Source organism: Castor canadensis, chromosome 10, assembly GCF_047511655.1.
Source record: "Castor canadensis chromosome 10, mCasCan1.hap1v2, whole genome shotgun sequence".
Lineage (NCBI taxonomy): Eukaryota > Metazoa > Chordata > Mammalia > Rodentia > Castoridae > Castor > Castor canadensis.
The window spans coordinates 57,050,045-57,077,826 of record NC_133395.1 but is presented as its reverse complement, the minus strand read 5'-3'; the positions used below and the strand labels follow the sequence as shown (position 1 = coordinate 57,077,826).

Below are 27,782 nucleotides of genomic sequence, written 5' to 3'. Positions count from 1 at the left end.
TTACTGATTTTTAGATCTAAGAACCAAAGAAATAAAAGAACATACCCTAAAATATTCAAACTTCACACTACGTATACTAACTATAACATTTAATTCTAAAACTATCATTAGTGGAAGCGTGGCTCAGAAAAATTTATAAATTTCCACCCAAGTAAAAATAAATATTTAAAGTTGGATGTTATATCAGATGTACTTGAGATAAAGCTTGTCAGGTCATTCATATAGGTTTTAAACAGGGAAAGTATACCTGTTAAAATATGAATGTGTGAATGTCCTGGTTTTGCATTTTCAAGGGTAGAGAGAAAGCATTTTACATTGTGATATAGAGAGGCCCTTTGTAACTTCATTTAATGTCCTATTGTCATTTATATTTATTAAAAATACTTTTAAGAGTATAATATAAGTATATACACATATACTATGTATATACATAAAAACTGTGCAGTTCTAAGGAAAATTCAGACCAAATTTTGAGCAGTTAAGTTTATCATTCCACAGAGCTGAAGAAACAAATGCTTTTCTTTTGCCGCTCAGACCTCTGGATTCCTTTTGCACACAGCTTGCTATTCTTCTCCCTCGCTTTTCCTCACTATTGTTACGTAGATACCTTCCTTTGCAGGCGTCCCGGTGAAAGGATTCTTGCCTTTTCTTCCTCCTCCTGTTTTTCCTCTCTGAATCCATTTCACAGACAACAGTCTTCCAAAATAACAACATCAATTAATTTTTTAACTTAAAAAAAAATTACATTTGCCCCAGTCTGCCCTCTCCATTGACGCGCGGTGCGTGGAAGAGGCTGTGCAGGGACTGATAAGCCCTGGGTTTGGAGGCTCTGCAGAAGGACGCAGGGTGTGAGTGCACTCACAGACCAGACGGTGCTGTTCAGTGAGCCAGCCCAGTGCTAGGTGAGTTGACCTGCATGCTCACAGTGCTCCAAGAAACTGAGCCACAAGACAGCTGTTGAGGAATGGGCAGGAAGCAGCTTTTACTTTCCTGCCAGACTGCTGGAAACTGTTCTTTGTTGTTTGCTTTTGTGTTTAAATAGAAAAGTTTGTCCTGTGAAGTTATCTCTCAGCTAACTACCAAAGTTTCTCACTGCACTCCTCTCTTTTTGCAGAATCCAATGATCTTCGAGGGGACCCTCCACTCAGCCATCAAAGTGCTCCTGCCTCCCGGGATGCTCATAGTTCAATGGTAGAGGCAGGTGGAGTTGAGAGCATCACCCAGTGTTCCCAGGAGCTTCCGCAGATGATGGCTACAGGTAAATGTTGGTGCAGCCAGGGCACAAATAAGACTGTTGAGTTCTCACTGGAAAAGCTTGCTCAGTCAGGAAAGTGGGGATTGAACCAGAGATCAGGACCCTGAACGAAATCAGACCATGACATATGAAGTCAAACTTAACACATTCTGTTCTTTTTGTTCCCTAAGTTCCATGCTATTCTTTTGTAAATTTCATTTACTTATTTCATGAAAGCCAGTGCTAATTAGAAATACTCTGGGAAAAAAGCACTTTAGGTAGACACCTGCATTTGCTTAGTATAATGGTGTAAAAGTTTATAAAAGAAAGAATATGCTACAAGGTAACAAAATTCAATCTGGACTGGTGTTCCTCCTTGATAATTGTTTTCTGCTCTTTTCAACAGGATAGTCAGAAGGTGAGTGTGGTCCAGAATTACACTTGGAAACAGATGCATTTATTTATCCTTAGGCTACAAGCTAGTTAACTTGCTTTGCCAAGAGATCATTGCTGCTTTGCCCCTCGACCTTGTCCCTTAACTAATGTTTCTCCTGGAGAAGGAAGCAATTCTTCCATGTTTCCAAGGGGACCTCCTCAACCTCAGCCTGTGTGTAATACATGTCATTAAGTTTCCTCCCAAAAAGAATTTGGAAGCACTTTATGTCTGGAGAAAATGTTGCTATAGATTGTAGTGCTTTTTTTTTTTTTTTTATGGTTTGGGAATGTGCAAAATGAAGACTTGTATCTCTAGAAACGTTATTTCCTTTAAAGTGATGCACCTTGCTTATCTACTCTAAGCAGGGGTTTGTTTTTCCTGCAGCAGCTGATGGTTTGGGGAGTATAGCAATAGACACAACCCAGCTCAACATGTCCGTGACAGATCCCACAGCCTGGGCTACAGCCATGAATAACCTGGGCATGGTTCCTGTGGGGTTGCCTGGACAGCAGCTCGTGTCTGGTAAGCTTTCTCCTGGTTTAGAAGATGCACACAGTGGTGCCAAGGGTGTGGGTGACAGGTGCCCAGTAATCTCTGCCTGGTGGGTGTTGAACATGGTCTTTGATTGATGACTAGGGTATGTTTGGCGTGTTGTGCTGGGGGTTCTTTTCCTCATCAACTTGCTCATCTGCCTGATAGTGGTTCTGGAGGCAGCCACCCACACTGGTACCACTCTACACAGCATCTCTGTAGCCTCACCAGTTGCATTTTCAAACTAGTGAGTGGAATGAGTAATACTTGCCTTCCAACTAACAAAATTTGTTCTCATACATTATCCATTGGATTGAAGTCTTCTGTTTGAAATAGACAGGTACATGTTTTTGTCATTGCTCTTGTCAGTGTTCCCATTCTACAAATAGGGAAACAAAAGGCATGAGTTTAAGTGAGTTTTTTTAGCACTGAAATGGCAGCTAGAAACTCAACTGAGACTAAATTTTATGTTTTTTGTCAGCTACACTTTAGAATAGTAATACGATGTAAGCAATAGGTAGTGTTTAGAAATATCACCAAGCCAAAGATCATTTAAAGATTTTACCATTTAGTTCAACACGTGTTTATTCAGGATTTTGCATGTGCTTTGTAAAAGGGGCTTTGGGAAATAGAATAAATATATGTGTTGTAAGTATTGAGAAGCATGTCTCCCTAAACTGAGAAAAAACAGGAAACCAAGAATAAAAAAAAATTTAGAATGAGGTGTTGAGTACTGGTACAGACTAGTAGGGAGGAAATTTCCAGAACAGTCACTGGGGCTCCAAGGGACTTGTTATCAGGAGGGTAAGACTTGAGCTGTTCCGAAGAGCTAAATCACACTCATGCACTTACTCACTGAGCGAATGCCCTCTGAGGCTGGGGCAGCAGCAGTAAGCAAATGGGCCTGCTCCCTGTCCTCTCAGATGTGCGTGGAGGTGTGACAGCCCCTTGTGCTGAGGGCTTCATTGGAATAGTGGAATAGTTCCTTTTGCGCATCAAGTTGGGTAAGGGTGGATAAGGTGCACCAACAGGAATCAGTTGCTGTGGGGATGTCAGTATGTTCTGCCTGCAAGCCTGTGTACTTTGTGCTGAATTCACCAAGCATTTGGTTTCTTCATTTTTCTTTCTTTCTCCTCCACCCTCCATCTTTTTTAGTGTCAATAGTGGCCATAGATGAAAAACTCTGAACTAGCTGTATTAAATTATATGTGTGTGCATATATCTTTGAGGAGTTGGTACTTTGGGTTTTGAACTTGGGGTCTTGTACTTGCTAAGCAGGTATTCTACCCTTTGAGCCATGTCTCCAGCTCTTTTTTGCATTATAGTTATTTTTCAGATAGGGCCTTGGGCTTTTTGCCTGGGGCAGGCATCACCTCAGTCCTCCTACCTATGCCTCCATGCAGCTGAGATTACTGGAGTGCACCACACGTCCGGCCCCATTTTTAATTTTTTTAGTATAAAAAGAAGCCGTGAGAACAGATAAGAGACAGGCACATGACAGAAAAAAAAATAAGATTCAATTATAAAGCATATACTTATTTAGGATACTAATAAAATTCTTCAAAATGCTATAAAACTCATTTTTGTAGGGCCAGGGTATACATACATAAATGGGATTTTCTATGGGTTGTACATGTGTTTATATGGTTTCTTTTCTCAAAAGCTGATTTAGAAAGGTACTTCTTCTGATAACTTGAGAATAAGATTGTATTTTTCCACTCAGTTTTCCCCAGCTACCTAATTGAAATATTCATACATCAGAAATTACTTTACTTTTGTCTCACTTCCCACTTGTCTCAGAAAATGTTGTATGACTTCCACAGTGAGCTAAACCCTCAATAATTCATTCTTTTCTTACGATTTGGAGTCTTCTGACATTTTAACTGTGACCAATTTATGATTTTCCCAGCAACTTACCATGAAAAGATTTACAGCCCTACTGGTTATTGAAGGTTTACCATATCTGCCCTGAATTACATTCTCTATCTACTGTGTTGAGCCTTTGGGTTTTTCTGGGCCTCCCTTCCTCCTTTTCTCATCCTCCATTCTCAGAGCTACTAGATAGCTGCGTTTATTGACCTGACGCAAGGTCTGTTTCTGTTGTGTTTTGTTAGGGTTTATGTATTTTCTTCTATGCAAATGTTTCCATCATATTGAACATAAAATTTTCTATTACGCATTTCTGTTAACATCTTGAACTGTTTTTTCCATTTTATACTTTTGTATTAAGAAATGAAAATAATCCATCAAATAAAGCATCCCCAGTTTGCTTAATCATTCTAAATGTTTTCATTTAGACTGTTTCTTTTCAGTCTTACTAGTCAAGTTTCTTTAGCAAACTTAATCTGTCTCAGCATGTAAAATCATTTTACCTTTTCAGTGACAAAGAGAACATATTTTATGGAACTGTTGTGAGATTTAAAATACCTTACAAAGTATAACATGTATCTGCATATTGTAAGCATTCACTAAATACTAGCTCTTTCTTCCTTTTTCCAAATAAATACTATCACAGTGAGCATTTTTAAGCATAGGGCTTTTCAGCAGTTAGAATTATTTCCCTTGGATATATTCTTACACCTAGAACTAATAGGTCAGAGAAGCAAACATTTTCAAGTTTCTTATTATGTATTAGGGTAATTAATTTCCCAAATACCCAAATGTATTTAATATTTACTAATTTGATATGCAAAGATAACATTCTATTATTTTATCTTGAGTTCTTTCTTTCATGATTTGGTCTTAAATGTCTCCCAAAGATCCATATAGTAAGGGCTTGGTTGCCAATGTGTGTCACTATTGAAGGTGGTGGAACCTTTAGGAGGTCGGGCCTTGTAGCAAGAAGTTAGGTCATTGGGGGGGGGTGTCCTTGAAGAGGGCACCCTGGCTCCTCTTTTTTGTCTGTCTTCACTTCCTTGCTGCTATGAAATGAGCAGCTTTGTTCTACTATGTGTTCCCACCATGATGTACTGTGTCACCACAGGCCCAAAGTGATGGGGCTAAGTCACCATGGCTTGAAACCTCTGAAACCATGAGCCAAAATAAAATCCTTTGCAGTTGATTTTCTCACGTATTTTGTCACAGTGACAGGAAGTGACTAACATGCTTTTTTTCTACCTTGTTTCCCTTTTATTTTCTATTCATATTTCCTATATGTAAGAAGATTACTCAAATATTGCGCCCATTTTTCAGATAGAGTTCTTGGTAATTTTCTTAAATTGGTTTATATTTGGTTAGTTTTTACACATTTTAATCCTTCAACTCCTTGTTTCTTAAAAATATTTATCTGGTCTTGTCTATTTTTGCCTTTTAATATAATTTTTTCATTTATGAGTTCTTTATTCAATTTCTAAATATAGAATTGTTTGCCTACTCTAAAGATTGATTAATACTTACTTCTGATTTTCTACTCCCTCATTGACTTCCCTGTCTTGTATCAGAAACTAAATTCTTATGCATATTTTTACCAATTTCTGAAGTATCTAATTTGTACTACTGATCAATCTTTCTCATTCTAGCACCACATTGTTCAGTTCTTACAGTTCTGTAATATATTTGTAGGAAGCACCCTCTTCTCTTTTTACTATACCCAATATATAGTATATTTGTTTCTTTTCAATTTATCCATGGAGCAGGGAAAGCTGCTTCTCACTCAGTATTCACACTGACAACCTCTGGAGTTCTTCAGTGTGACTGCAGAATGTTAGAGGCAGAAGGGACTTAAAGATTATTTAGTGTAACATGCCTTCCAAGAAATCCTCTCTAAAATATCTCTGACAGGATTATGGAGAGGCTGGATTTTATGAGCACTTGGCTTTCTCCCAACGTTTCTGATATTTCTAAATGACCAAGCACTCTCCCTATATTTGTTAAAAATTAAACTGACACTAAATCCCATTCCTCACTGCTTCTTCAGTTTATTGAAAGATTTAAATTATCAGCAAAGCAAGTTGTAAATTTTTCATATCCTCTGATTTTATCAAAAAGGATTTCTCCAGAAATCACATCACTTATTGCCATCATGTCAGACCTTTCTGATGTGCTGTCATGTACTCCCACAAACGTGCCTCTTCCATCTGCCTCCCTCTTATTGTTGTGATTCCGTTTCCATTTTCATGAACTTCCATTTATCTTCATGTGCAGTGCCACTTGAGATAATTAAACTAAACTTGTTTTCTCTTGTCCAAAATGCATCATTTTATTGTGTCATCCCAGCCCTACATCTCACTCCAGTGAGACTGTGTTTACCTCTACTTACTGTTGTTTCATTTTGTTTATTCCCATAATTTGTTTTAGTTTTGTGAGTTTGTTTTTATCATTATTGTTTAGTTTCATTAACAATATTTTGGGTATTGTAATAGACTCAGGTTTTCAACATTAGTCTGTTGAAATATTAGTGTACCACAGTTGTTATCAGGTAGAGTGACTGTCACATAAATATTTAAGTAGAGTATAACAATTGTGGCAAACAGAGTTAAACACAGGTAAATTACTTTGTGGGTTTTCTTAAAGTCTTTATTATTCTAATGTGCAATGTACAGTTTTCAGAGTGGGAACTAATATGTAGGATTCCTACATGTTAACCTTTTAAAAATACACATCAGCATTTCATGAGACAGTAGAACACAGCCATCTGCACCAGATTTTTCCCGTTTGCTGTGAGCCCCTTCTCTATCATCATCCATCTTTATTTCCATATGATCTCATTTACAATTTTGTTTATGTTTGCACTGAATGATGCCACTTCCTAATTTCAAGTTTCAAAATAACTCACTCATAGTCAGATGCTGTCTCCTGAAACCGTCTCAATCTTCTTTTTATACACATAGATAACACACACATATATATGTGCATGCACATATACAACATTTTAAAATATTTTTTGAAATCTTTTTAAGACAGTGTCTCACTTTGTAGTCCAGACTGGCCTTGAACTCAACATCCTCCTGCTTCAGCCTCCTGAGTTGCTGGATCACCACACCTGGCTTTTCAGCTTTTTGTGGTACACTTGTCCCTTTCCAGGGACCTGACTTCTTACGTCATACACCAAAGTCTGGGTATCAAATCCTGAGCTTTGACACCATCTATGTGGCCAGGTCCTCCCTTCCTGGCTGTCCTTGTTTCCTTTGCAAAGTTATAATCAGCTGGAAGGAGAGTTGGAGAATAGGAACACTTTTAGATGTTCTCTGGCTATAGTATTATACCTTCTTCTTTTCTAAAGTTTTGAAGTCTCTTTTCCTAATGTTAGCTGTCTTTGCTTAGCTGTTAATGACTTTACCAATTTCTGCAGTTTATAATCTATACTATCAATGTTTTCATTCTAGAACCACACTATTCAATTCTTATAATTCTCTCTTTTCATTATACCAGTGTGTAAATGTGATACTAACTTGAGTTGTCATTCATATTTACTCAAGTAGGTAGCATGCCATGCGTCGTAATTCAATCAAAAAAAAAAAAAAAAAAGGCTTCATACCTCCCTGTCAGGTCCATTGGAAGGGGTATACACAAGGACATGCCCCATCTTCGCCAGTGATTATCTTGAAGCCAGTACTTCATACTTGCAAGTATCTGGGCTTGTGCTTTGCTGTCTCTTCTTCAGAAGCTCTGCAGTCACCATCACTGATTGCTTCCTGCTGCTCTGAGAAGAACTTTACTTTCTGACTCATGAGAGGGCCAGGATGGGGTAATTTCCTCGCTGTCTTCCTCATTACCCTTTCCCCTTCACTGATGTTTTTACTCAGTTTAATTCTTCTCTGCTTCCAAAGAACATTTTTTTCCTAGTTTCCTTCTAAGGTAGCTTAATCCTCCTAGAAATACCTTTATCCTCTTTAATGTGCCCAGATATGAAGAGGCACTTGTTAAATCCTTTCATCTCCTCAAGCATTGCCCTTTTAACTGGGATTTACCAAGCCAGATGTTGTGCTGAATACTGGGAATACTCCAGACCTTCCTGTCGTGTCGTAGAGTCTAGTGTAAAAAAACAGGAGAGAGTAAATAAGCAAATACAAATTAATACAATCAGCAGTTGTGTTACTAATACATAAGGGTGACACCATTGCAGAATGGAAAGCAGGACTGAAGTAGAATGAGCATTGTGTTTCTGTAGAGGACTGTTGTAAGCTCTACAGAGCACCCCCTTCCCCGCCCCACCCTGCAGTGTGAAAAGTGGACAAGGAGATCCAAAAGGAGGCTGTAACAGTTACCCAAAGAGATAATAATGGCAGCATTGCCAGTCATGATGGTGGCCGTGGAGATGCGGCCATGTGAAGGGTCTCTGGAGACATTTAGCTGCAGAAACAACAGACACAGTTCAAATGAGCCTACATGGAATGTAAGGAGAGTGAAGAATCACCAGTACTCCTGGGGCTCTAGCTTTGGAAATGGAGTAAATGATAGGGTAATTTCCTGACAGGGGGGGAAGGCAGGAAGAGAAGAAGGGTGGGAAGAACTGCTTTCCTTTTGGGTGTGATGAATCTGAAGAACCTCTTGGAGGGAAACACATGGTAAACAGTCTGCTTTATGTATCTATAGCTCAAGAAGGAGGGGCTTATGGAGATGTGGCTTGAGCAGCCACAGCACGTGGGTGGTTACGGGTACATTGGAGGCTTTTCTACCCCCAGACACACTTCTGCTGTGAAAATAGGAAGGGTCCTCAGTTGCTCACCCAAGTATCAGCCTGACCTCCAGTCATGTCCCCAAATCCCTCTTCATCTACTTCCTCTCTTGTGATTCAGCAGTCCCTGTGCTTTGCTGGGCTCCAAGGTTTGAAATGAAAGCAGTGGTCAAATAACAAACACAATCTGGAAATCATGCTGAAATCGTCTCTTCAGCTCACAGAGACACTCAGAAGCACTGGCTGTTGATAAAGCACCCCACTTGCTCCCTTTTAAAATAAAAATAGTACTCACATCAGCATGCTTCCTGTCTGGAGTCCCTCTAGATATTGATGGTGACACGCTTTGACCTGGGTGTGATTAAGGGCAGAAAGAAAGCCTGGTTCATAGCAGTGGAGCTCTCAAAGATGATGCCCAGAGTTCTGTTTTGTTTTCATTTTCCATCTTATTGAAAGACTTCTCATTATCTGGTGTCAGAAAACAAATAGGCCCTTGACTTATGTTTTACAATTTATGTTCCTGATCTCATGTGTTTTTGACAGTCTTGTTACACTTTACACAGTTATTTACCTTTTTCTCCCCAGGACATAAGGACAGTACATTGTTATATTTATTAATTCACTATGATATTACTGAAGGTTCAAAATGTGCACTGTATTTTGCAAGGACCCAGAGAAACACAAATTTATATGACAGGTGATACTGTTATGGCTTTTCTGTGTTTTTAAAGAAGTAGATGTTATCTAAATAATTGTGCAGATGATCAATTACCATTGTGGGTATTATAAAGAGAGATGAGGAGACTACCTTTGCCAGCAGGTATTGGGTGAGGAGAGTCAGAAAAGCTTCTCTGAAGAAGTAATATTTAGGTTAAGCTCTGAAGGATAAATTAGAGTTATTCAGCTAACAGGAGGGGAAGAGCAGGAAGAAACGGGGCAATAAACGGGGCAATTGAAAAGATAAGAAAATTCTGCAAGCAAAAAAGGGCCTCTGCAATGGCCTGAGGTGATAGGAGCCTGGCTCTTTCAAGGAAGTGAAAGATAGGTACATGTAGGCAAGAGGTGGTTTTTGACATGGAGTCAAATACCATGTAGACCCTGAACCTGCAGAAGTTGGTGGAGGTCAGCTCGTGCCTTCCAAGATAAGGGGTATACATTTTATATGAAATGCAAGTTAGTTAATAGGAAGTGACCCTAACTTGTGTTGGGTTTTGTTAAGTTACCCAAATTGTTTTTTAGGGACTCTTTTGAACAGTTGCAAGAGAGGAGATGGGGTTTACATGGAGAAGCCTGCTGTGGGTCTGAAAAGGGATGAGGCAGGTAGATGGCTTAGACAGCTCCATATGTGACTGTAATATTGAGCATCTACTAATTATAATATTGCCAGAGGTGCTGGTTTCACATTCTCTTTTAACTTTCATTCTAGTGATGTGCTTATGACATGTGTGTCTACAGTATTCCTTGAGGTAAGAGAATTTGTGGAAACTTGTTTCTGAAACATACTTGCTTCTGTTGATACCATGTACTGTACAAGGTAATTGACCTCACTTAAGCAAAATTGAGGGTTGTTCTCAAATAACTCCGCAATTTAAAATAGCGTATATTTTTGTTGTCTGGAGATGTTGTGAAATGAAATCTTTTATCAAATAGTTAATGTAATAATTTTTCTCATCCATAGAATGAAAAAGATAAATTTACTGGCTTTATATTAGATTGACTTCTTCTGAATTATCAGTGTGTATTTTTTTCTTTCTATGTATGCTACTACATTTTGAATTTTTTGTGTTATTCTATGCTTCTTGGTTATTTTAATCTTTATTTGTTCTATCATAGTCTGGTATGTGCCCTTCTAACTTGCATTTCAGACTATGCCAGTCATTTCCTTACTTAGTAGACTATAACTAGAGAAAACATTTAAAAATAGTTACATTTATATTTATGTATGTATCTAATTATACATATATATAGTAGGTATATATAATATGCATGTGTACATCACAAACAGACACATTTCCTTGTTTTCCTAGTTTCCTCTGGAGGAGAGAAGCTTTGATATCTTTAATAGCTCCATGACCATAGGGAAATATTTGTATCCATACTGAAAAATTGTATCCTTCCCTCAGAGTATACATTCTAATTCATCAGAAGAGTCAAATAGTTAAATTCCCATGTTAAAATTAATTTGGCTTGGAGACTTAGCTTGAGTGGTTGCGTACTTGCCTAGCATGAGGCCCTTAGTTCAAGCCCCTTCCAAGAAAATTAACTTGAGTGTTCCTAACCTGGTAATAAGTGTGTGTAGATGTGCACATATATTAGTGTACATTGGATTTTTGTTTTAATATCAAAGAATTTTATTTATAAATATGCAATCATTGTATAGTAACTTCTATATCATTTATTACCATTTATTTCTTTTTATTATTCTGCAGCCTTATTATTTACTGTGGTTGCATACTGTGTTCATGAGTTGTAGGTACTTCACAATATGCACTTACATAACTGTCATTTATATAACTGACTGCACTAGTGTGTGTGTGTGTGTGTGTGTGTGTGTGTGTGGGCGAGAACCATGCCCAATTCACCTCCGTATTTCCTCCATCATCAGAGAGCGAGGTACTCGGAAACTATAAAATTTAATGACTGTACTATTTGATTCATTTATACAAATAATTGTATAAAGATATATAAATTTTGTTTATACTGGTCCTTAAACAATTCTAAAGCATAGCATCTATGTCTTTAATCATGGTTAGGCATAAAGGGTAGCTATGACCACTGACCCCTTTATCTGACATCTGGGATATATTTTTCTTATAACTGAGCATTATCTTTCCAGATTGCTTCTTTTTAAAAAAAAAAAAGTATCGTTTTTTTATCATGCTTATGCTTTCATCCACCTTCTGTGCATGTGGAGTGTTGTTACAAGTGCTGCTTTAGTGTACTTATCTGCTAATTCTATTATCCATGCCATTTCTGAGTCTCCTTCTCTTGATTGATTTCTCTCCTGATGATGGGTCTTATTTTTTCTGTTTCATTGCATGTCTAGTGATTTTTTTTGTACTACTTGATCTTAGCCAAAAGGCTGAGAAGCAATACGTGCTTTGTGATTTTTTTTATTTGTTGCCAAACACTAAACTTCAGCTTGTTGGGTACTACATTTTTTAAATTCATTTAAATATTTTTGAGATTTGATTAGGGATGTAGTCAAGTTCCTTGGTTTGCTTCTCTCAAGGCTAATTATTAACCATGGGTATAGGCTCCGGAGTTGCCTTTGGAGTAGACATAATTTAGCTCCACTTCCAAGGTAACAAATGACTGCTGGGAACCTGCCCCCAGCACATTGCAAGGTTGCTCCTCTCTGATGTTTGGAAACGTCACCTGTTCCCAGCCCTCTGTGAGCTTTAGAACTGGCTCCAGTTGCTCCTTTCCCATGGTCTTTGCCCCAGCTTTGTACTTTCCTTACATGCCAGTCCTGATGAAACTGAGCACACCTCTGAGGGGACACCCTGAAAATCTCGAAGGTGTCTCTCTGATTGGCTCTGCCCTGCATCTTCCATGGCCCTTGGCCTCATGGGTGCTGAACTCAGATAGACCTCAGTCACTGTTTGGGTTAAGTCCTGGCACTTCCTACACAGTGGGCTTGGGACAATCAGCGGTTTCAGTGATCCTTCTCTCAATAATCTTTGTCCTATACCTACTGTTGTACAGTGTCTGGAAACTGTCATTTTGTATATTTTATGATGTTTTTTTATTTAGGTAAGGGGATAAATCCTATGCCTGTTACGTCTCATGGGGAAAAGCAGTTTTCAGACAAAGTCTTTTAAAATGTTTTCATGTACTCTTTAGAGATACAATCAGTATAAATCTGAGACTACTATATGAATGACTTTACTGGGAACACTAAAAAGGATAATAACAAAACCTGCTAATTATTGAGCATTTAATATGTGCCAAATACTCTAAATATCTTGCTTCATTTAATCCTCTGCTAGGTAAATATTAATAATCCTATTCTATAAATGAGGAGACTAGGTGATATTAACTAACTTATACACAGTTGTCCAGGTAGAAAGAAGTATTGCTAGAACTGACATCCATGTCTGTCTGCCTAAATCATTTCTACTCTATCAAGATTTGGAAGGAAATGACTGAAGCAAAACCTCTTATGTTTTTGCCTCAGGCCAGCCCTAGCTTTACAAACTTAAAAAAAAACCAAACACCTTAGCTGTAAATAAATCATGGGTGAGGGGGCAGAAGAATCATGCATAGAGATGTTTTTTTGTGTTACATTTAAATTAAAAATATTTCAATTATTTGATTTATACAGATCGATTTTTATTGTGCTTAAAATTTGAAGATTTTCAGGAAGGCTCTGTAGGACCTTTTCCAGTGATCTAATTTGTATTACTCTCTGACCAGGCCTAACAGCAATGTAAAGCAGAATGCTGTGAGTAAGACATGATGGTCATCCCCACAGGGTTATGAGAATAATCAAATGAATAAATGCATACACACACACACACACACACATACACACCGTAAAAATAAGGTAATTTTATGCACATTTCTGTGGGCCCAGGTAAGGAGTCAAGTGTTCTTCAGCAAAGTAGCTTCTTAGTTCCTGTTACTCCTATGGTCTTAGGTTTGAGTCCAGGATCTTTTCTTTTGGCTTTGTAATGCTGGATAAACTATTTAACTTCTCTGAGTTTGTTTATCTACAAAGAGGGAGAAGATAATATCAAAGTTAAAGGAACTTGTAATCTCTAGCATTTGTAATGTAGAGTATGCTGGGGATCCCAACATGTTAGTCTTACTTACTTTTACTGGTGAATAGTGTAGGAATAGTATAGGAAGAATAGTGGAAAATAGTGTAGGAAGAAGAGAAGGGGACCTTGGATAATTTCCTATTCAGAGAATGGAAAGAGAAGACTTGGTTTCTGTGAAAAGTGTTTTTCCTATTTTCTGATTTTTCCCATTCTAGGAACAGTGACAACCATCTTCCTCTGTAAGCCACTAGAGCAAGCCACATTCCCCTAGGTTCACACCCATCGCTCAGAGCATTTTCCACAAGTTACCTGTACCATTCAACAGCCTGGGCTGTCAATTTCTGGGCCTGCTTTATTTTATTTATTTTTTTATTCATATGTGCATACAATGTTTGGGTCATTTCTCCCCCCTCCCCCAACCCCCTCCCTCTCCCCCCCACCCCGCCCCCTCAATACCCGGCAGAAACTATTTTGCCCTTATTTCTAATTTTGTTGAAGAAAGAGTATAAGCAATAATAGGAAGGACCAAGGGTTTTTGCTAGTTGAGATAAGGATAGCTATACAGGGAGTTGACTCACATTAATTTCCTGTGCGTGTGTGTTACCTTCTAGGTTAATTCTTCTTGATCTAACCTTTTCTCTAGTTCCTGGTCCCCTTTGCCTATTGGCCTCAGTTGCTTTTAAGGTATCTGCTTTAGTTTCTCTGCGTTGAGGGCAACAAATGCTATCTAGTTTTTTAGGTGTCTTACCTATCCTCACCCCTCCCTGTGTGCTCTCACTTTTATCATGTGCTCAAAGTCCAATCCCATTGTGTTTGCCTTTGATCTAAAGTCCGCATATGAGGGAGAACATACGATTTTTGGTCTTTTGGGCCAGGCTAACCTCACTCAGAATGATGTTCTCCAATTCCATCCATTTACCAGCAAATGATAACATTTCGTTCTTCTTCATGGCTGCATAAAATTCCATTGTGTATAAATACCACATTTTCTTAATCCATTCATCAGTAGTGGGGCATCTTGGCTGTTTCTATAACTTGGCTATTGTGAATAGTGCCGCAATAAACATGGGTGTGCAGGTGCCTCTGGAGTAACCTGTGTCACAGTCTTTTGGGTATATCCCCAGGAGTGGTATTTCTGGATCATATGGTAGATCAATGTTTAGCTTTTTAAGCAGTCTGGGCCTGCTTTAGACCTGAGGTCCTGGACACTGCAATGGAAGTTTGAGTCCTCGAAGCACTTTGGTACTGGGCTGGTGGAGAAACATCAAAGTTCCCCATTTGACTTGGACATGGCTAGGAAAGCTTATTGGATATAAAATTTCTGTGGTCTTATCTACAGTGCAACTTTACAATTGCAAGTTTTTTTGTAAAAGTAGTTGAACTGAGAAGTATCTTAAAGGTAGCTACAGATACAAATTAAAAAATTGTGTATTGATTGTTTTCTGTGTTCAAGCACTGTACTATAGTCTGAATGTTTGGATCCCAGAATTCATGTTGAAATTCTAGCCTCCAGGGCAGTAGTATTGGAGGTAGGACTTTTGGGTGGTGATGAAGTCGTGAAACCAGAGTCTCCATGATTGGGATTTGTGCCCTTTGGGAAGAGATCCGGGAGAGTTCCCTTGCCCCTCCCATCATGTGAGGATGCAACAAGAAGAGGCATTTGTGACACAGACTCTCACCAGGCATTGAATGTGCCAGGACCTGGACCTTGGACTTGCCAGCCTGCAGGAATGCAAAAAATAAGCTTCTCATTTTTTATACACCACTTAGTCTATGATATTTCATTAGAGTAGTCCAAGAAAACTAAGACATACTGTGTATAATCTCATTTAATTTATTTTATCTCGAAAAGACACACATTATTGAACTGTAATAAACTGTGATTTTCTTATCAGGGACATTTTCTTGCTCTCATAAAAGATACAGTTTTGACCTTGAGGCTTTCCTTCTGAAAGTTAATGTCTACAGAACAAAAGGATTGTTTATCCTTAAGGGGAAGGAGAAATACAGAAGTCTTCAAGTTCCACTAAGTCTTTCTAATCACGAGGGCATCTTTAAAGAAATATCCCTCACTTCACTGGATGGGACCCTTGTGACCTCCATCGGTTAATGCATCCTAGCCATTTATTCTGTCTCAGCAGGAAAAATAGGCCTCAACGCCCTAATGTAAGGCAACTAAAGGCTCCACAGGGGACCCCTCGCCCAGAGTGAATCACTGCTGATGAGCTTCTAACCAGAGACATTTTCATGAGCTGTGCAATCACTCAAAAATGCTCATTTTATATTTTCAAGACTTAGTGGCCTCTCTCTCTTGGAAACCATGTATTTGAGAACATCTTTCCGAATTTGTTCATCCCCAGCTGTGAGAAAATACTGCCTAGTCATGGGTAGGAAAAAGGCAATTTAGAAAAATAATAGAGGAAAATGATGATTTCATCTTTGTCTAGATTGTGTCATCCTGACTGGGACTTGCCCAGGATTGGGCAGGGCAGAATTTCTGCAAGGGCAGAGGGGAGCTCATGGTACCACAGGCTCTGACTGCCCAGGAAAGGCTGGAAAGGGCACAGAAATGCAGGAAGAGTAAGGTAAGTGGGGAGGAAGCAGAGTATTGCAGGCCACAGAGATGAGATGTTGACCCCTATTCTGCCCTGTCACGTGGTGACCATCTATGGGTAAATCATAGTTTTCCAGAGCCTTGCTATGTCCCCTATCAAAGGAGGAGGTTCAGATTCTTGAAGCTTGACATTCCGTGATGTAGAGGGAAAATCTTAATAATCAAAAAACGTAACACGTGAACTCACCCATTGCTAAAATGATGGGCACCTAGTTAATACCATCAGGAAATAAAGCAACATAGTAGCTTTCAACAGGAACCACAAGAAGAGTATCTCTACAGTTAAGGTAACTTTATTTTGGTAGTGATGGTGTTTTTATGTTGTTGTTGTTTTAGTATTTGTTCTCTAATGGATCCAGAGAACTCCTGCAGAGTTAATCATACCTACAGCCATGTGAGTGATTTGGCAGAATCATTGCAAGGAACTCTGATCTCCTAGGCTTTGAAGACACAAGGTGCAAGAAAGGGAAAGATAGTTTCCTGCCAACTCCCAGGTCTTTGACTTAGCAGTGGCATCTGCTGAGTAACCAGTACGGGAGGACAGATGTAAAGAAGCCCAAACAGAAAGATATAGAGTATCCTCCTGTGCTCAAAAATTTACAGCCTCAGTTCAAGTAATCTCAGCAAGAGCGTAGTGCTGTTCTTGTCTTATCAGTAAACAATAACTAGGGTACAGGCAAAGATCCCACATCAGTGGCCTTGTTTATTTTAGTTATTGCTTTTCATCATGGTTATATCCAATTTTTTTTTCTTTGTCCTGCTGGGGATCAAACCTAGAGTCTCAAGCATGTCAGACAAGTGCTCTACCACTGATCTATACTCCCAGCCTTCTATATATAATTTTTGAATGTACAATTCTCTATAGAAAATTAGGAACTTTGCAAAAATATGAGCAGGAAAGAAGCAAAAATAAACATTTTATGGCCCACTTCCCTTGCCAAACCATGGACTCATAGTGTGTGTGCAGTGGACACATGGTGAACTTCTTCCCTGAATGAGTGAATAAAGCACTGTGCTCGAAAGGGCCTTTCCCTGGGCCATGCCTAGTGTGAATAGTAGACAAGGCCATGCTTCTCCCGTTCATGTAAATGGCAACTTAAAAGCAAGAGTTGGTCAAAAATAATGGACATACAAAGAAATAAAAATTTGTCATAATATAGTGGCCTCTATATGGGGGGATCACAGCTCCAGCTCAGTGTTAGGGGAATCCTAAAATTGGAGTGCTAGAGAGGACTTCAGAGGGTAATATCACATACTGATATTTTGCACGTCAGTCACTTCAGAGCAGTTTCACAGATAGCATACCATTAAAACTGTAGCAAGCTTCTCCACGTTATGAATGCGTCTTATACTATGCTGGGGCTTGTGACAGAGTTCGTTTTTATCAGAGGACCTTCTTTGCTAGTTCTCCTATCTCAACATGGCACTCCAAGCAGCTGGCACCAGTATGCATATGCATGTGAAGTAATTTCTGTTAACACTGATCTACTCCAGCCCTTTCATTTCTTTTTATTTCCTGTAAAGGCTTTATTATGCTTGGAAAGTAGAGGTTCAGTCTTTCTTAGCAGTCACTTTCCTCATGACATCCAGCATGTTGATCAATCCCTCTCCCCTCCTCTAGGTGAGCATATATAACCCACCATTTTATTGTCCTTAGCAAACTTTAGCAACTCCATGGCAGGATGCATGGGGTGAAGCCACACACCTCATAGATGGCTTCCCACTTACTTGGTGGGCTTAGTGAGGCATCCATGGTGGTGGCTGGGACTTGTGTTGCTTATGTTCTTGCCATCTGTGGCTTTTCTTGAGGCCTGGGGCATAGGGTAGCACAGAGTCATGACTGCTGCTCTGTAATGGCTGTGGCCACCCTTTCATTCCATGGGTGAGGAGGCAGAGATCTGGAGAAGGTGTAAGTAAGCTCTGCAGATCATGTATCATGACTGTTTTCTCAGTTTTTTTCATGTTTATCAAAGAAGGCCCCAGGTACTCTTGCCTCTTCCTTTCCTTACCAGATTTGTGAATGACCTTGTATTTTTCACTTAGTGAAACTGACTACTTTGAAAAGAAGGCTAAACCTTAACCTTGGCTGTTTAAGCAAAAGACTAAATCAAGAGGAGGCTACATTTTTCCTTCATTCACTACTGCAAGAATTTTGCAAACATTAAAAGAAAAGCCTTGTTTCACAAGGCAACTGAGATAGAGATCAAATTAATGACTGTGTTCATTTCTTCTCATTCAGAATCAAAGTCTCCTTAACTCTTCATTGTTTTATCTTTAATACTTACCATTTTCTCTTTGCTAGGAGACCATACTTAACCATTTAAGTTTCTTTATACTGTATCAGTCTAAGCATGCATGCATGCATCCGACTGTATCTTCTGCTTAATGATAACCCTCTTAACAGAAATAACTTGTTTATTCATCTTTGTGTCCCCATGTCTCCTAACACAGTTTTTGTCATGAATTGGTATTAGGCTTTGGGTATGAAATATCCCCCCCCACAAGTTCATGTGTTCAAGGCTTGGTCCCCAGCTGGTGTTACTACTGTGGGAGGTGGTGAAAACTTTAGGAGGTGGGGTCTAGTAGGAAGACTTGTTCACTGGGAACATGCCTCAAAGGGTATTTTGTCCCTGACCCTTTCTGTCCTTCTCTCTGTTTCCTGGACACTATGAGGTAATCAGCCTCCTCTTCCATATACTCCCACCTTTCTGCCTTGCTTCAGGCCCAAAGTAATGGAGCCAACCAACTATAGACTGAAACCTCTGAAAATGTAAGCCAAAATAAATCATTCCTCCTTTAAACAGTTTCTTTCAGATATTTCTCACAGTGATGAAAAAACTGACTAATAAAACAGCACACAACAAAGGTGTGACTTATCACACCTTTTATCCACTTCTCTTTTTATTAGATCCACACAAACCATTTTCCCCTTCCTAATTTGAAGAGAAGAAATTACAACATGCCTTCCTTAAAGGCTTAGATTATCTTTTGTCAGGTTTTCGGCCTCAGTACCCACAGCAGGTAGCTCTAAGAATTTATATGTAAGTTTCTTGGAGCCAGTTATTGGTTCTTGCAGCCAACTACATGTCAGAGAGGTAAAGTAGTATTCTGATTTGGCTGAAAATGAACTTCCTCCCTACAGTAATTCTAAAACATACAGTGCTACCTATTATTTTCCCTTATTATTTGTGGTGCATCTTTTTATGTGAATTATTTATAACAACTAGTATGAAATCACAGAGATGACTGCGAAGCTGTGCCTCAGCCTTTTTGGCACTAACTTACAGTGATCAGAATAAGGCAATCCATCATATTGGAGCCCTGCATCAATTTCTATTGGCTGAGGACAGGAAAAGGATTTCCTTAAAATGCTTCTAAGCCAGGTAGCTTGGTAAAGTTATTCATTTCATACTTTGAAAATTCAAAGACTCCAGTGACTTTTAAGGGAAAATATGGTTTTTAAATGTGTATTTAAAAATAAAACCAAAGTATGCAGAAAAAAAACAAATTTTATTGTTTTGAATTAATATTATAGTCCCCCACCCAAAATTTAGGAACTTATGCTGTTTCTAATTTCACCACTTGACCTTAGCCCGCACTCCTTCTCTTTCATATTTGTCAATCAACTCTCAGTGTGAAGAAATAAAGTTATTTCTGCTTTGGAGCTTATTCTGTGATGATGGAGATAGACAGTAACTAAGTTAATATTTATTTTGAAGGAAATAATCCAATGCTGCAGTGACAGAGCATAAAAGGAAGACTCTGTCATTGGGTCTTCAGGTAACCAGGCAAAGCTCTGTGGAAATACAACTTAAACTGAGATTCTGATGGATGAGAAGCAGCCAGCTCTGAACAGGGTGGAGGAAAGAAAGTATGAGAGAACCCCAAGGGCAAAATGGCTTGACCTGCTTGAAGAAATCCTAGAGGGCCAGTTTGGTGGATGAGGTGAAAACCATTAGGAAAAGAGTTGAATGGGATAGATAGAGGTCCTGTATGTTCTGGGAAAGATCTTGGACTTAATGCTATGATAAGTCAAGTGCGATTTGTTTATCTTCTTAGCAGAATGATTCCATGATCAAATTTAAATGTTAGAAGCGAAGGAGTTTGGGGGATGGGGAGAGGGAAGCACTGGGGTCATTTAGAGGCCATGTATGTCCAGAAAGAGGTGAGTATAACTCTAACCTGAGAATGATAGTGAGTTGGAGAGGTGAGGACAAATTTGAGGTATGTCTTTGAGGTAGAAGATTGGGGATTTTGTCATGAATTTGATTAGAAGGGAATGAGAAAGAGGAATCAAGATGATTCTCAAGTTTCTAGTTTCAGCAACTGGGTAAATGGTAGTATCATTTCATGAAAATAGAAACACAGAAGGAAAACATATGGGAGAGATCAAGTATTCAGATTTGTACAGCTCAAGTTTGGGTTCCTGTGATGTTAAGTAGGCAGAGGGTATATGTGGGTCTAGCCTAAGCGTCAAGGGCACCAGGGATAGTCATGTACAGAGATGTCAATGCTCATTGGTGTACAGAACATAATTGGCACTGTGGACATGAAAGAAATGCCATCGAGCAAACAGAGGAAGGTGTAGTAATTGGCTTTGACAATTTCCAGCAGTTCAAACTTTGGAAGAAGGTGATAAGCCAGCTATGGGGGCTTAGAAGAGTAGGTGGCCAAAAAATTATAAGGGAAACAGAAATGTTTGCAATGTTATTGGAGCCAAGTCACATTATCTCAGCCATGTAGCGGCTAGCATGGATTTTTTTCTGAGAAGTCAAGTAAAAAAAAAACAAAAAACAAAACTGAAGTGTGTAGTGGTGGGGATGTGTCATTGGTATCCCTGACAGGAGCCATATGTCAGGTAAAGTTGAGTGATATCAGGAAGATCTAGTGAGTTGGTACATTTTCATAAGCCCTGTGAAAAGCCAAAAGAGACTACTCAAAGGAACGAGGTATTAGTGGTTACAGCACCACCAGTGGATTCACAATATTTCATTCTTGCACTATATTTCATTTTTCTTTCATACTTAAATTTGGACCAACAGTTAAAAACCTCTTTCACAATGAGGAAAGGAGAAATAAGAATAATGAGAAATGAAAGTAGAAATACCTTGTGCAGACTACTGTTGGAGTAGAAGGCAGCAGATGTATTGGGAGGTAACTAAAGGGAAATAAGTGACAGAGGGAAAATTAAGACAAAGTAGAATTAGAATGATATACTTTTGGAAATGGACCTTTACATGGGAAAAGGTTTTGACTTAGGATAGATAAGCTAAGATAAAGAGTAAAGTCCTATGAACAGAAGCTTTTTAGTTTTATGAGGTCCCATTTATCTATGCTATCTCTTAGTTGCTGTGCTGCTGGGGTTTCATTGAGAAAGTTCTTACCTATACCTACTAACTGCAGAGTATTTCCTACTCTTTCTTGTATCAACTTAAGAGTTTGGGGTCTGATATTAAGATCCTTGATCCATTTTGAGTTAATCTTGGTATAGGGTGATATACATGGATCTAGTTTCAGTTTTTTGCAGACTGCTAACCAGTTTTCCCAGCAGTTTTTGTTGAAGAGGCTGCTATTTCTCCATCGTATATTTTTAGCTCCTTTGTCAAAGATAAGTTGCTTATAGTTGTGTGGCTTCATATCTGGATCCTCTATTCTGTTCCACTGGTCTTCATGTCTGTTTTTGTGCCAGTACCATGCTGTTTTTATTATTATTGCTTTGTAATATAGTTTGAAGTCAGGTATTGTGATACCTCCTGCATTGTTCTTTTGACTGAGTATTGCCTTGGCTATTCGTGGCCTCTTGTGTTTCCATATAAATTTAACAGTAGATTTTTCAATCTCTTTGATGAATGTCATTGGAATTTTGATGGGAATTGCATTAAACATGTAGATTACTTTTGGGAGTATAGACATTTTTACTATGTTGATTCTACCAATCCATGAGCATGGGAGATCTCTCCACTTTCTATAGTCTTCCTCAATCTCTTTCTTCAGAAGTGTATAGTTTTCCTTGTAGAGGTCTTAAACTAGCTAGCATTTGTTGCCCTTAATGCAGAGAAACTAAAGCAGATACCTTAAAGCAACTGAGGCCAATAGGAAAAGGGGACCAGGAACTAGAGAAAAGGTTAGATTAAAAAGAATTAACCTAGAAGGTAACACCCACGCACAGGAAATCAATGTGAGTCAATGCCCTGTATAGCTATCCTTATCTCAACCAGCAAAACCCCTTGTTCCTTCCTATTATTGCTTATACTCTCTCTACAACAAAATTAGAGATAAGGGCAAAATAGTTTCTGCTGGGTATTGAGGGGGGGAGCAGGAGGGGGTGGAGTGGGTGGTAAGGGAGGGGGTGGGGGCAGGGGGGAGAAATAAACCAAGCCTTGTATGCACATATGAATAATAAAAGAAAAATGAAAAAAAAAAAAAAAAAAAAGAGTAAAGTCCTTGAAAAGAAAGCCCCAGGCTTCCTTGACTGGGGCAGAAGTCCCTATTGTAGAAAGTGAGACTGAGACAGAAAGATAGTGACTCCCCGGTCTGGGATCAAATAATGAGCCACTGAGAAGGGAATACATTATTGGCTGACACAGTATTGAACTTGCCAAAATTTTTATATACTTACTTTCTGCAGGAATTATCCTTGATAAATAATTGAGTAAGTATATTATGTTTCCACTGAAGTTACTGCACACAACCATCTGGTGCAATGTCTTCTTCCTTTTGGCCAGTCTCCTCTTACAAAGAATAAGTTTAGGTGTCTACAGCTCATTTATATGCTGTGATTTCAGTGTATTGTAACTCATTCTAAATATTTACTTTGGTCAATTAATTGATTATTGTGAAACCCACTGAAGTCCACAGAGCTTTTAAAAATGGTGAAATTTATGACTTCTGCTGCTGTGAAATAATGTCTCACCTCTCTGAACCTGCTCTCCAAATATATGCAATACTTGTGAGTAACAGATCTCCCACAATCCTCACCGTTTTCAAGCATTACACTGCATCTATTTACATATAAGTTATTTTTATTTGCTTTTTCACACCTGCCAGCTCAGACAACCAACAAATTATCCTCCCCTCCGCCTCTCTCTCCCAAGTATAGTGGAAACAGGGTGATCCTCAGAAGATGACAGGCCAGACACATTGTTTCACCAAACCCTAGTGGTTTGCCGTCTTGAAATGGGGTTCTGTACCTAAACAGAGATGTTTTCACATAAACAAGACTGTAGTTAGGCTTGTGAAATTCCCACCAGTTACATCATGGAACACCAGTGAATGATTTGACTTTTGTTAAGCATATGAAGTTAGGGCTAGTCAGGATTAAATCCCTTTAGCTCTTTGTCCTCCATTGTCTCATTAAACAATGAGCCTACCAATGATACCTATCACATTATCCTTTCTTTCCAGAGTCAAATATGTTGTGGGTGCTTGAATTTGGAAAAAAAAAAAAATTAGAAGATGCCTTAGAATAAATAAAAGCCTTCAGGTACTTCAGGTATTTTAACTATTCAATTCCTACTCTGGCACTGACCAAGAGAAATGTATATTTAAAATTTTGATATTGCTAAATTTCCCTCTACAAAAGTTCAACCCCTTTTAACCTCATGCCAATAGTCAGTATTTAAAATCATATTAACCTTCACAGCTCCATGGGTGAAGAGTCACACTCATCTATTTCCATTTCTTTAGTCTCCTATTAGTAGCCTTTTAGCTGCGTGCAATTTTCAGATCATATAAATAACTCTGCAGTTAGTATATTTGGACTTTTATTTCCCATTTTCTTTAAGATCACTTTCCAGGTCATCAAATGGTGTGGTCATTTCATTTAATTTTGAGACATTACCAAATTACTTCCAAAGGGTTTTCCACTTTCATCAGAGTTGCCTGGGTGTTTTCTTTTTAGTATCCTTGCGTTATTTAAAAAGTTCCTTTGCTAGTTCAGTAAGCAAAAGATGTGATCTTCTTTGTATTTCCCTGGAACTACAATGTAAAGGCCTCCCAAGGGTATGGCTGCCAGATGGAAGCCTGGCAGTGGCACCAGTGGTTGGTTCCCTGTTCTTCCACCTGCTAGTTAATAATTAGGCAATATTTCCAGACTCACAGTTGGATCAGATTGAGCTGCTCTTGTTCAGCTGTTAATGATTTTGAAATCATTAACTTCCCCTGCCTCTCCACCTATCTGAATTCTACCAGCGCCTGTAAGGGCAGCCTCAAGCCCCACTTCACTGGAGTAGCCTTCCCTGGTAGCTCTGGCCAATTTCAGTAGTGCTTTTTCCTACCCACCCCAGGCAATTTTGCTCTTATCATAGGGTTTGACCCTGGGCTGTAGTCAATTTGTTCCCATTATTTGCTCTGTTGATAGGATTCTGTAAAACAATACACGCCGCATGCCAGGTGGTGTTGACATGATGGCTTTTCTCTTTATGGGCTTTGCTTTTTATGAGCAGAGGCAAGTCCTAGCACAGTGCTAGCCACACATAGATGTATAATTTATATTGACAGTCATGTCAAATTGAATGTCATCAAATAGATTTTATACCAAAGGTTACAGTAGCATACAAGAGGCACTGTAATCGCTCCCTGATGAGTCATTTCTGTAACTCTGAAAAGCAAATAAAATTTTTTATTATCTTTGGATTTCAGATATTACTGTTTTCATATTATTCTAAATTAATATTATTTTAGGTAACTTTCCATAGTGGCCTTTTCTTATTTCATCTTCTGGATTATTCTAGTGAGCAAGATTAACTTCTCTGCAAACAAAATACCTTATGAATTCTCACACAGTGGATTGAGTATCTTTCTATTTAGATCATGTCACTTAAGTGACACCAATCCACTTAATTCTGGCAGCCGTCATTGTTGTTATTGACTCTGTCTCTAATGGTAGCATTTTCCAACTCTGCTATTTTCAGAATATACCTGTTCATGTCGTTCATGTGTCTTTTATTAGTAACCTCTGTTTTCATTGACATACTGAGTTTCTCCAGCTTGGAAAAAACTTCCAACCACCTATGGCTAACTTTCCCTCCAGAGCTTAAAGTACTTGCAAATCATTAATGTTCAATTTTACTTATACTATGATTTCTAAACCACGGATTCTCTGGTATGAATCCTTGCCCATTGTTCAAAAGCACCTGTTTGTATGTGTCTGTCTGTCTGTGTTTATGAATATGTATCTGTACATGTTTTGTATACATGTATGTTAATATGTCTGTTTATATATGTATATATATTTTTATGCACATATATAAGTATATGTATATAGGTATACATCCTCCAGAAATTGGAATGAAAGGAAAACTACTCACAGAGGTTTTCTTTCTTTTTGACCTTAGAACATCTTGAATGACTGCCCAAGCAGAAAGTCAGTAGACACCAGAGACAGTGATCATTCAGTTCAGTAATGGGGATAAAGAGACCCTTGGGTGCACTCAACTAAATCTCTTATCTCCTCACTTAAACCCCTGGCCCACCAGGCCTCAGCCACACTCGCCTCATTTTAGTTCCAAGACTTGCTAACTTTGTTCTTGCCCTCAGGTCTTTGCTTGATCCACCCTCTCTATCAGGAATCTCATCCTTAGCTGCCCATCACAGGTGTTCCTTGTTGTTGGGAGTTCAACTCAAAAGTCATGTTTCCATACAGACTGTCCTTAACCAAATGGCTTCCTCCTTCCTCTTCTTCCCCTAGGTAACTGGCACTCATCACCATGTGAAAGCAACTTGTTTTTTTTGTTTTGTTTTTTTTTTTCTGTTCTATCTGTCCCCACTAGAAGGTGAGCTTCCAGAGAGTAGGGAACAAATCTGTCCTGTCCAAAGTCTTCTCTCTAATTCCTAAAACGATGCCTGACTTATGTAAGGCACTGGCTAATACCTACTAAGGGAAGAAGACTATAAATCTTTCCATATGAGTTTCTTCTCCTATTTCTAAATTTACTGGTGTTTGTATTTTAACATTTCATTTTAAAAATGTTTCGCAACCTTTTTTCTACAGTTAATGTTATCAGGTCAACTTTTGATATTTGAAGTCAACTCCTAGTAGGAATTTAAAAGCTTATGTCAAAGGTTACTACAAAGAATAAGCTAAAATAGTGTTTTAAAAAGTTCTAAACACCTTTTTAAGGTTCTAAACATTTAAAAACAATAGCTAAGGAGTAATTTCTACTTAGAAAGTGAGTAACATTTCAAAGTTAATTTCCCAAAAGGAATCCCCAGTACCATGTTCTTGTGCCATTTAACTTCTAGTGCCAAAAGGTAATTTTAATTCTAATTTTTAATTATCCAAACACAAAGCTAAACATTTTACATCGAAGTAAATAAGATTGGTTTAAAAATGTTGCTGAAGAACATTCCTTTCAAACTACTTTTTCCCCACTTATAGATATGCTGAATCGGAAGCAGTTATTGAACACATCATTTGCTTGGGATAATTGACCTTCATATGGTATTGGGATTTATGTTCTCTTCATCTTGTTAGTACGTTGAACTAGACTTTTAGTTCTAAAAATCATTTTATGTAAAGTTAAATTTTCCAATAGATTTATCCATCTAATCTTACATAATTCTCATGGGAAAACAACAACAACACTGTTGCAAAGAAGTGTTATGCATCAGCAGCATGTCTCACTAACATCAGGGAGTGTGAAACATGAATCCTGTCTCATCCATTCCCATAAAAGATTGGGCATTTTTTTTCCTAGAGAATTTGGAATGAGCCAGGTGCTAGTGGCTCACTCCTGTAATCCTAGCTACTCAGAAGGCAGAAATCAGGAAAAAATAAAAAACAAAAAAGAATTTGGAATGTACTGAGGAAAGTTAAAATAGCATAATTCTATTATAAAACTTCCTAATACATGAAGGTATAAAATAGAAAAAACTGTTGTAATTTGGAAACTCATAAATAACTACTATGTGTTCCTTGATGTATTTCCTTCCAGTTGCTTTGTCTAAAAGTGGGTACCCAAATGTGTTTAATTCTAAAAAAAAAAAAATTACTATTATTCCAAATATATAGTTGCTTATCTTTTTTCTTACCAATGAGAGAAAAAGGCATGATTTTCTCATGTCAGTAAGTATTCTTATGTGTATAATTGACTGAGTCAATTATTATTGGTCAACATTGCTGGTCTATCTCTCAAGTCCTTGCTAAAAGTGTTATTATTCCTTTTTAAGTATTTGCCAAGAAGTTGGTGACTCTACCTATTTCTTCTCTTGTAAGTTTTTTGTCTGTTTTACTTATTTCCTGTGGAAACATTTCCTTTAATTCTTGTTGACTTATTAGGATTCTTTGTATTTGAAGATATTGCCCATTTACCGTATGTTGTGTATATTGCAAACATTTTTAGTAATTAGAAGTTTGATTTTGAATTAGTCCATTGTATTTTTATAGAATTGTTATGTATTATGAAATTTAATTATTATGTTTCCCCTCAAAATCAATCTTGAGAGTTTTCTGATAATTATGAGTTTATTGATATTATAAGATAAAACTTTATCTAACTTATCCATACTTTTTACCTTTTAATCATGAAAATGATTAAAAAACATTTAATCAAACAGACATGAAAATGGATTCCTTTAAGCAGCAG

The 27,782-nt window shown here is 38.2% G+C and overlaps 1 protein-coding gene across 15 annotated transcripts in view; it reads left to right on the top strand.

The window, feature by feature from the left end:
• Enox1 (ecto-NOX disulfide-thiol exchanger 1) overlaps positions 1–27,782 on the top strand; it is a 554,869-nt gene that overhangs the window by 347,455 nt on the left and 179,632 nt on the right. For 14 of the 15 annotated variants that reach the window (XM_074043338.1, XM_074043336.1, XM_074043331.1 and 11 more), the window contains 2 exons: positions 1,115–1,258; positions 2,055–2,192. In XM_074043338.1, the coding sequence (XP_073899439.1) occupies positions 1,189–1,258; positions 2,055–2,192 (208 nt within the window). In that variant the 5' untranslated portion in view covers positions 1,115–1,188. The remainder of the gene's footprint in view (positions 1–1,114; positions 1,259–2,054; positions 2,193–27,782) is intronic. The other variant, XM_074043327.1, reaches the window with a different exon arrangement.